Raw genomic sequence first — 11,264 nt, 5'->3', positions numbered from 1 at the left:
TTATTACTGCCATCAATATAAATTACCACATTTCAGATAGTTAATTATGCCACATTTTACTGGGAATGTCATTAGGTCCACAGGTTGTAATGAAATGCATTCTCTCTCAAATAAAACTACACAAGATGCTGATATTCTGTGATCAAACTTTGAGCAGTGAGATAGCGTCATAATTTCATACAATTTTTGTTAAATTAACAGAATTGATTGAGTTTTCCAGTATATTCTTTTGTGTCTTGGTGGTGTGGAATACATCCTAGTGTAGATGAAACTTTGGTAGAACATCCAAACAAGTTACTACTATTTCTGCAAACAGGTTACATCACAGGATTCAGTGTCATTTCCGCTAGCCGTGTTTACACCAAAATGGATATGAAATCTGTGTGCATGCTCATTAAAACACAAAGTCTTTGTTCATCTTTGACAGAGTATCACACACAGTGGTGATGTCACTCCGGATGCGCTGAACAATTTTCTCAATGCTTCTGGTATCTTTCAGCACCTCAATGCTCTGGGTATATGGATCATAGTGTATAGAAAATGGGCGCTTGACTGACTTTGCAAATTCCCTGAAAGAATAAAATATGCCAATATTAAAAAATGTTTAATTATACCTAAAGAAGTATAACAGGTAACATTTCAACATTCCTCTTTTTTGTCACACATATATACTGAGCACAAACCAATTAATTTATCATGTGCTTTTCACAGTCCGTATGCGAGCTATCCTGCCTGCTACATTCTCCTTCTTACACACTTAATCTCCTGATCCATAAACGTAATTCCACAAAAATCCAACATATACAGTATATAATGATACATTAATAGGGCCACGTGTCACTTACAAAGTCAAGATTCATTATGCACCCATGGTGCGACTTGCGGCCACAAACCACTGTAATCTACATGGTGAAAATATAGAAACATAGAAAACCTACAGCACAATACAGGCCTTTTGGCCCACAAAGCTGTGCCAAACATGCCCTTACCTTAGAAATTACCTAGGGTTACCCATAGCCCTCTGTTTTTCTGAGCTCCATGTATCTGTCCAGGAGTCTCTTAAAAGGCCCTATCATATCTTCCTCCACCACCGTCTCTGGCAGCCCATGCAACGCACTCACCACTCTCTGCGTAAAAAACTTACCCCTGACATCTCCTCTGTGCCTACTTCCAAGCACCTTAAAACTGTGCCCTCTTGTGCTAGCCATCTCAGCCCTGGGAAAAAGCCTCTGACTATCCACACAATCAATGCCTCTCACTGCTTCCCTTTTAAAATGTAGGCAGTTCCCAGGTTTTATCTATAGGCACTGATAGTCATCTGCTTACCATTCTCCGTTGACTTCAGTAGTTCTAAACCTTCAAATGGTCATGCCAGCACAAAGGCTCCTAATATTTCAAGAGGCGACGTCTAGTAAAAATACCAAGCTAATAAAGTTTCAAAAATAAAGCCTTGTCATTTGTGTCATGAGTTTAGTTTTATAGCTCTGATCATGAAAACTATCCCAAAAGATACAACTTGTGGTAACACAGACAAAATGCTGGAGGAACTCAGCAGGTCAGGCAACATCTACGGAAAAGGTTGACATTTCAGGCTGGGACCCTTCATCAGGACTGGAAAAGAAAAGATGCGAAGTCAGAATAAGAAGGTGGGGGGAGGGGAGGGATAGGTATAAAGTCGTAGGTGATAGGTGAAACCAGGTGCAAGAGAGGAGTTGAAGTAAAGAGCCGGGAGGTTGATTTGTGAAAGAGATAAAAGGCTGGAGAAGGGAGAATCTGATAGGGGAGGGTAGAAGACCATGGAAGAAAGGGAAGGGGTAGAAGTACTAGGAGGAGGTGATGAGCAGGTAAGGAGATAAAGTGAGAGAGGGAAATAGGAATGGCGAATAGTGAAGGAGAGGGAGGCAATTACCAGAAGTTCGAGAAATCAATGTTCATGCCATCAGGTTGGAGGCTACCCAGACAGAATATAAGGTGATACTCCTCCAACCTGAGAGTGGCCTCATCACAACAGAAGAGGAGGCCATGGACTGACATGTCGGAATGGGAATGGGATGTAGAATTGGAATGGTAATTGCTACACATGAAATAGGAGACAAAACTTACCTGGAATAGATGCATTCCTGCATCTCTTAATCACGGAAGTGTTAGAGATGAACTAATGATCAGAAAGGCAAAGACAAATCTCCAATCCATTCAAGTACACGCAGTCATGACTGATTTTAGGGGGAAAACATAATTTTTGACTCGGAATGAATTAAGCGTCGCTACGGATAATTTGCTGGACCTGCAATTCAGTGCGAGGCTGAACCTAGAGCAGCCATGTATCTGTTTTCTATCTGCCTTGTATTCTGAGTTCTGCGTTGGTAGTTAGTCACGTTGGTGGGGATGTGGTGGAAGTGGAAGAGGTTTATTTACGTGTTCATACTTTTTAGAGTGGTTCTGGTTAGTTTAGAACTAGACAGTAGGTCGGGGTGATATCCATTTGTCCACCATTTAATTTGGTTTAATCTTGTTTAACCATTTGTGTTTAACTTCACTTACTTTTGTTAGTTTTACTTTCATTAGTTTTATTGCTTCAAGGTTCTTTCCATAATGTATCATAATTGGTGGAAACATACATAATTCATAGCCACCGACATTAAGCTGCAGTTCACTTTAAGAGGATGGTCTGATGTGATAACATAGTTATGTAAAGGACTTTTAACACGCTTTGTGTTCAGTTTTTGATGTTCAGTAAATGATTGCTATGGTCTTTTCTTAAACATAAAACATCTCCGCCACTTTATTCATGAAAACCTATAGTTCTTTAGCTAGTTAGTTTTGCTAGTTGCTTAATAAAGTATCTAGTTTGGCTTTAATCCTTAATAATGGATCTAGTTTGCTAGGTTGGTTTTGTTAGTTGCTTAATAAAGGATCAAATCCATTTCTTCAGCTTTGAGCATGATTATTATTATTGGATTCTATGGAAGATGTGTCAAGCAAGATTAACTTCCCCCACTCCCGCATGCCTAGTCTCTGAGTGGTTTCATCGAGTAGCTGTTCCACAGAGAATAATGTTAGTTGCAGAGCACCAGGGAAGAAATGTATTTTTGATTATACGTGATAAACGTGGAGTATATGTGCATTAAACTACCCCCTCTGAAATTCAATTCATCGAAGTTTGGGGAGGGAGTGTAATAGGTATAGATTTCTATATTGCAGAAATTAGTGCCTGTAGCTGAGGATGAATGTTTACCGCTGGACGTCCCTCCTTCCTACATGAAACAGCATGACTGATAGGTTTTTTTTAAGCATGTCATACCAGACATTCAGCCATTCTTGGCTGGCATGTGGTGTCAGGATTAACCAGGTCACGTTATGAATGTTCCTGACTCGACCCTTGTATTTTTATGAGGCCAAGTGGTTAGCTCGACACTCAACCCGGCACAGATGGAAAGCGTGTTCGGGGGTGGCCCGACCTGGATTCGAACTCGGGAACCTTCGCTCCGGAGTCCGGCGCTGACGTCACTGCGCCACCAGCCGGCCTGACTGATAGGTTAAGAGCAAGGAGAAAATAACAGGTAAAGGATGCAGTGTATGATTAAAATCAATACCACTTTGATGGAGAGGCAGGTGGTCAACTCCCACAAAAGTGCAATCAAATAAATTGCATTCCTTTTTATTAAAAGTGTGACGGGGTCTTGAATTACCCCTATGAACTGTGCTTTCAAAAGAGAGAGAGAGAGTTGTGGAACACAGACACCTTGTTAAAAAGAGAGAGAGAGGTGAAGACTGCTCACAATTTGTTTACGCTTTTGCAAGGACACTGGCAGTTTCCAAGTTCTTACAGAGAGAGAGGAGGAGCCGCTTGATGGACAGTAGGTATTCAGCACAGGGAGGTCAGCTGTTAGACCTGGAGATACACATGGTTTTGGACACTGCATGAGCTTTGTTGCGCCCACAGGAAAGATGGGTTTTGGAGGATCGATCAGGTGGATGGCCTCTGTTACTGGGTAACAATTTGAGCAGTGTTTAAAGCTATAAAGCACTCAAAAGTTTAAAGTAAATTTATTACCAAAATATGTGTGAGTCACCATAGACTACGCTGAGATAGGTTCTTGAGACATTCACAGTAGATCAAAGAAATACAAAAGAATCAATAAAAATCTACAAAGAAAGACTGACAACCAATGTGCAAAAGAAGACAAACTGTGCAAATACGATAAAAAACAATAACAAATAAATAATCCTAAGAACATGAGTTGTGGAATCCTTGAAAGTGAATCCATAGATTGTGGAATCAGTTCAGAGATGAGGTGAGTGAAGTTACCCACACTGGTTCAGGAGTGTGATTGTTTAAGGGTAATAACTGTTCTTAAACTGCTGGTGTGGGACCCAAGGCTCCTGTACCTCCATGCCAATGACAAAGAGAAACAGCTTCCATTGGCATAAGGGTGAAGGACCAGAGGTTAGAGAATTAAGGTGACTGGAAAAGAATTAGAAGGAATGTGAGGAGAAAACTCTTTCCTGCAGCAAGCAGTTACAATCAAGAGCTCATTGTCTGAAGAAAATGGATGTAATTTTAGATTTCAAAAATAATTTAATGGGTTTTTTTAGAAAAAAAATATTACGTGGCTGTGGGCCAAGAGTCCGCAATGGGACTAACTGGTATCTTTGTACAGTCGAACCATGGCCTTCTTTCACACTTGAGATGTATTAAATTTTGTAAAATATTAGATGAAAATCTGAACAATTCTAAGTGACCATTTAACTCTTTGTGAGCTCTCAGCAAGTTAAACACTGTAGGTCTGTTAATGTTTAATGTTTGCTGATAGTGGCTGGATTCTTTCCTGGCCTCGGGCATCAACAGCTTGAGAACAACAAAGCAAAGAGCTTGTCTGTGTCTCTCAGTGCTTGTGGGAACTCTGATCAAAACCATGCTGAGTTCGTGGCATGAGATCAAAAGATCAAAAAGTTTGTCCGGCTTTGTGTGTCTTTCTCTACGCTTGTGGAACCTTTATTTATTGGGAGACCGTTCTCTCAGTTCTTGGGAATTCACCTGGACTGAGGAAATTGCGATTGGTGCCTGGGACCCAGGGTGACTTCACAAGTTGGAATTCAGAATTTCCCCCGACGCAGCAACAATTAAGTTCCCCAACAACATCTACAATCAGGTGGTGACTAAGGATCGTGAGCCCTGAAACCTTTGTGAAAACATCTCTAGCTTACTATATAGTATTTTGTGTGGTTTATTTCTGCTTTCTATTTTATGGCATTGAATTAGACTTAGGTTACTTTATTGTGCTTGTATGCTTATTACCATATCACCTGGACACCCAGTTGTTTGGGTCTTTTGGGTCTGATGAAGCCAGCCCATTACAGTACTGTAAGAATTAATTCTATGATACAAAACTATTACCAAGATCTGGGTTTTTTTAAATACACCACACTTTTCATCAGGCCCAGTAATGTGCCTTTCTCATGTCAGAAAATACACTACTGAAGGTAACTTTACTGTCCTTAAGCACAGTCACTGCCCCATAATCATGTAGCCAGGCTTCCATTTCCACCAGCTGCTGTTATTTCCATATCTGCAACACTTGATCCTTTATGACCTGGCTAATGAAGTAAAAGCTCCTCTTGTTTCTGGCCCTGTGATTCTGCACTTTATGGTTATAATATAAAGCCTAACTTGCTAATAACAATCTGATTTTCCACCCTATTCATAGCTAGACTCAAGAAATAAAGGAGACGAGCTAGAAGTTACTGATGAACAGACCTCACCATGTACATCTGGCGCTCTTTAATAGCTGAGTCAGGCAAGTGGCAAAATCCATTCTCCAATGCTAAAGGAGTCAACAGCAAAGCCACAATTAAGACAGGCTTACAGTTATTGGGAAAGGTGTCATTCTAATGGGAAGTATTACAATTGTAATATTGTAGACACTGAGTGAAATATGATTGTCAATAATCTTTATATTCATCTTTCTGATATGTCTTCCAGACTTGTATTACAATTGTTTAGATTGGTTTATGATGGTTTTACAATCCAATTCTTATCACTGACAGGATCTTTGCGGGCAAACAAATGTTTCATGAATTCCCATGTCCCGATACTTCCAAGGAAGTTGCACAGGAAGGCTTTGGAAATATATTAGAGGATTGTCATTAAAGGCTTTCAAAAATAGAATTGCAAAGATTTTTCCCTCCCCTCCCCTCTTTCTTTATTCCCCACCCTGGCCTCTTACCTCTTACCTCTTATCACGTGCCTATCACCTCCCCCTGGGTCCCCTCCTCCTTCTTTTTCCCCTATGGTCCACTCTCCTCTCCTGTCAGATTCCTTCCTCTCCAGCCCTTTACCTTTCTAACCTAACTTCATCTTTTAGCTATCCTCTTTCCTCTTTCCCCGCCATTCTATTCTGGCATCTTACCCCTTCCTTTCCAGTCCAGAAGAAGAGCCTCAGCCTGAAACGTCAACTGATTATTCAGTTCCATAGATGCTGCCTGACCTGCTGAGTCCCTCCAGCATTTTGTGTGTGGTGCTTTGTATTTCCAGTATCTGCAGACTTTGTCACGTTTATGATTTACTGCCTAGGCCATTCAGGGCAAACAAACATGCAGGCCAACACTAAGGGGTTGGGGAATTGGACTAGTTAAGTCCAAGAGAGCACCACCATGAACTCAATAGGGAAAATAATCTCCTTCTGTGACTCTATGAGTCCAACATTGCCAACATTGCTTCTAGATCTTAAAGGAAAGAAAGTACTTGCCTCATTTTCTCCTTGGCCTCCTCAAAGCTTTCTGACAAAAAATAGGCTTCCTGGAAGGTGGTGATGAGACACTCCTGGGTACAGGTTGTCTTTGGATCAAAGGTTTTGACGATAGCTTTGTCCGACAAGGCATGCTGTGGGAGGGAGTCACAGGTAAAACTGCAATCCTGTGATTAGGCACTCCAAAGACATTGCAATTAGGGAAAAAGATTATGTCTTGCCTTTAGCTCCCCGATAGAAGATAGAAGTCCTGCACCATAAGCCCGTAGGTGTCCTTCTTGCTTACACAGCCCAAACTCAACAGTGAAGAAATAGCACTGTAGATATACAAATCAGATATTACCATGACTATGGTCAATTAAAAACTGTTTCTTTAATTCAATAAAGTGTCAAGCAATTATAGTGGTGTGCAAAAGTTTTGGGACACACACACATTATACATGAGAATGGCGAGGGTGGAGCACTGTGGGTGAGGTGTGGGACAAGTGGCAGAGGAGTGCCACAGATGGGGGTTAGTGCAGGTGCAGACACATCCAGCCCTGAGGCACCAGGCAAGGTCATTTTGTTTCCAAACAATCAATTTATTGATCATTACAGAGTGTCTCTCTGGTGCTCCCCTTCCCCTACCCCTGCCCCCTTCCCACTTTTAGTCCATAATAGAGATCCATGTCAGAAACAGGTTTATCATCACTTACAAATGTCATGAAATGTGTTTTTTTTTGCTGCAGCAGTGCAATACAATACATAAAATTATTACAGTACTGTGCAAAAGTCTTAGGCACCCCACCTATCTATATATATCTATATACATATATATTTATATAGATACAGATATATAAATATACATACACACACACATACACACACACATAGGTATATTAGGCATATATATATGCCTAAGGCTTTTGCTCAATACTGTACATGCAGAATTTGTTTTGCGGTTGGTGTGACAAGGTGGGTCGGGGGTGGGTGTTTATTGTCCATCGTGATCTAACAAGACACCAGTTTAACAGGCCAGCTCTTCAGAAAAGCATCTCCTATCCGAGGAGAAGGGTTATGTCATAATAACCGTGCCAATCATGTTTTCTGCATTGGCAATCGACATAACAATGAATTACGAGCACTGGGTCTATTCATCACTAACTGCGATAATTACCAAGCTCTTTTACAATCACCCACATTCACAAATACAGAGCAATCAGAACTAAAATGACCAAGGTAATTTGTTCAAAGGGATGTGTAATCAAGTGTGGTATTAAATTGCTCTGTTATAAGGAAGCTGTCAGACATGACAAATTAATTGATAGTTCTGATTATAGATCTTAAAACACTTAACTATCACATAAGGTACAAAGGAATAGATTCAGTTTTATTTGTCTCGTGACATTGAAACATCGAAACATACAGTGAAATGCGTCAACAACCGACACAGTCTGAGGATTATACTGGGGGCTGCCATGTTCACAAATGTTGTCATGCTTCCAGTGCCAAAGTAATGCACCCACAACTGATGAACCCTGAAGCTAATTGTACTTCGTTGGATTGTGGGAGGAGGCCTGAGCATCCAGCAGAAACCAGCGTGGTCGTGGGAGTAACATCCAGATTCCTTACAGACAGCGGCAGGAATTGAACCCTGACTGATGATCGTTGGCACTGTAAAGCCATTGTGCTCACCATCATGCTGCAAATATGCAACACACATCAAAGTTGCTGGTGAACGCAGCAGGCCAGGCAGCATCTGTAGGAAGAGGTACAGTCGACGTTTCAGGCTGAGACCCTTCGTCAGGACTAACTGAAGGAAGAGCTATTAAGAGATTTGAAAGTGGGAGGGGGAGGGGAGGGGGAGATCCGAAATGATAGGAGAAGACAGGAGGGGGAGGGATGGAGCCAAGAGCTGGACAGGTGATTGGCAAAAGGGATATGAGAGGATCATGGGACAGGAGGCCCATGGAGAAGGAAAAGGGGGAGGGGGGGAAAAAGACCCAGAGGATGGGCAAGGGGTATAGTCAGAGGGACAGAGGGAGAAAAAGGAGAGAGAGAAAAAGAATATGTGTATATAAATAAATGACAGATGGGGTACAAGGGGGAGGTGGGGCATTAGCGGAAGTTAGAGAAGTCAATGTTCATGTCATCAGGTTGGAGGCTACCCAGACGGAATATAAGGTGTTTTTCCTCCATCCTGAGTGTGGCTTCATCTTTACAGTAGAGGAGACCGTGGGCAGACATATCAGAATGGGAATGGGACGTGGAATTAAAATGTCTGCAAATATGGATCATTTTCAAGGATGCAACAACATTAATTGAGTCTAACTGCTAAGTCATTAACTCCTGCCTGAGAAGTGACTTAATCCACTCCAATTTGCCAACCATCACAACAGGTCCACTGCAGATGCCATCTTATTATCTCCTCACTCAACCCTGGAACATCTGGACAGCAAAGATACATACACCACGATGGTCTAAATCAACTACAGATTAGCATTCAATACCACAATCCCCAAAAAACTAATCAACAAGCTTCAAGACCTTGGCCTCAGTAACTCCTTGTGCAATTGGATCCTTGATTTCCTCACTTGCAGACCCCAGTCAGTTTGAATTGGCAACAACATCTCTACCACAATCTCCATCAGCACAGATGAACCAGGAGTCTGTGTGCTTAACCTCTGCTCCACTCACTTTATACTCATGACTGTGATGCTAACCACAGTTCCAATGCCATATTTAAGACTGCTGACGACATCACTGTCACTGGCTGAATCAAAGGTGGTGACATATCGGCATATAGGAGGGAGACTGAAAATTTGGTTGAGTGGTGCCACAACAACAACTTCTCAATCTATGTCAGCAAGACCAAGGGGCTGATTACTGACTATTGACTTCAGGAGGAGGAAACCGCAGGTTCATGAGCCGGTCCTTATCGGGAGATCAGAGGTGGAGAGGGTCAGCAACTTTAAATTCCTCTGCGTTATCATTTCAGAGGATCTGTCCTGGGCCCAGCACGTAAGAGCCATTACAAAGAAAGCATGGCAGTACTTCTACTTCCTTAGAAGGTTGCTAAGATTTGGCATGACATCTAAAACTTTGACAAACTTCTATAGACATGCGGTAGAGAGTATATTGACTGGTTGCATCATGGCCTGGTATGGAAACACCAATGACCTTGAATGGAAAATCCTATAAAAGGTAGTGGATATGGCCCAGTCCATCATGGGTAAAGCCCTCCACACCACTGAGCACATCCACACAGAGCATTGTCACAGGAAAGCAGCATCCAGCATCAAGGACTCCCATCACCCAGGTCACGCTCTCTTCTCACCGCTGCCATTACATAGAACACCGGTCCCCAACCACCGGGCCGCAAAGCATGTGCTACCGGGCCATGAGGAAATGATATTTACCTTTCCTCATTCCCTGTCACGCACTGTTGAACTTGAACATAGGGTTGCCAACCATCCCGTATTTGCCGGGACATCCCGTGTATTGGGATAAATTGGTTTGTCCCGTATTTCCCTCCTAAGGTAGAGCGTTCTTATGAAGCCTTTCATGCCGAAATGGTGTGAAGCAAAGAAGCAATTACCATTAATTTATATGGGAAAATTTTTGAGCGTTCCAGACCCAAAAAATAACCTAACAAATCATACCAATTAACACATAAAACCGAAAATAAATAACACTAACATATAGTAAAAGCAGGAATGATATGATAAATACACAGCCTATATAAAGTAGAAATAATGTGTGTACAGTGTAATCGGGAAGATGAAGGCAAAACCGATTTGGGGGGGAAAAGAATCAGCATGTACGTGCATGCGCACATCACGCATGCGCACACAGGTGCCCGCGCAAGGTTTCATGGTCATGGTAGTCTTTCCTGGGGTAAAGTGTCCCGGGATTTGACTGCTACTTTTGTCCCTTATTTGGGAGTGAGAAAGTTGGTAACCCTAACTGTAAAAGACATGCTGAGGTGAGTTTAACCCTACTTGAACACCCCCCCCCCACCGGTCGGCCAGTCTGCAAGAATATTGTCAATATTAAACCGGTCCACGGTGCAGAAAAGGTTAGGGACCCCTGAGATAGAAGGTACAGGAGTTTCAGGACTCACAGCACCAGGTTCAGGAACAGTTACTACCCCTCAATCATCAGGCTTTTGAACCAAAGGGGATAACTTCACTTGCTCCATCACTGAACTGTTCCCATATCCTATGGACTCACTTTCAAGAACTCTTCGTCTCATGTTCTTGATATTTATTGCTTATTTATTATTTATCCTTATTTTGTATTTGCACAGTTTGTTGTCTTCATCACCCTGGTTGTTTGTCTGTCCTGTTGGATGATGTCCTTCATTGCGGTTTTGAATTTACTGTGGATGCCTGCAAGAAAATGAATCTCGCAGTTGTGTATGGTGACCTATATGGTACCTTCGTAATAAACTTACTTTGATCTTTATTATTTGACAAAACGCATCCATATTGTATTACAAGAATTAATGGGACATAGTAATTTTGTAAAATAACT

General features: G+C 41.8%; 1 protein-coding gene across 1 annotated transcript in view; it reads right to left on the bottom strand.

The window, feature by feature from the left end:
* Positions 1–394: 394 nt before the first annotated feature.
* LOC140203272 (tryptophan 5-hydroxylase 2-like) overlaps positions 395–11,264 on the bottom strand; it is a 47,928-nt gene continuing 37,058 nt past the window's right edge. Inside the window, exons 9-11 of the mRNA XM_072269288.1 lie at positions 6,971–7,066; positions 6,750–6,883; positions 395–569 (exon numbers count right to left, since the gene is read on the bottom strand). Of these exons, the coding sequence (XP_072125389.1) occupies positions 395–569; positions 6,750–6,883; positions 6,971–7,066 (405 nt within the window). The remainder of the gene's footprint in view (positions 570–6,749; positions 6,884–6,970; positions 7,067–11,264) is intronic.

The sequence above is a fragment of the Mobula birostris genome, chromosome 9, assembly GCF_030028105.1.
Source record: "Mobula birostris isolate sMobBir1 chromosome 9, sMobBir1.hap1, whole genome shotgun sequence".
Taxonomy (NCBI): Eukaryota; Metazoa; Chordata; class Chondrichthyes; order Myliobatiformes; family Myliobatidae; genus Mobula; species Mobula birostris.
The sequence above is the reverse complement of the archived record's forward strand: the minus strand, read 5'-3'. Positions and strand labels throughout refer to the sequence as shown.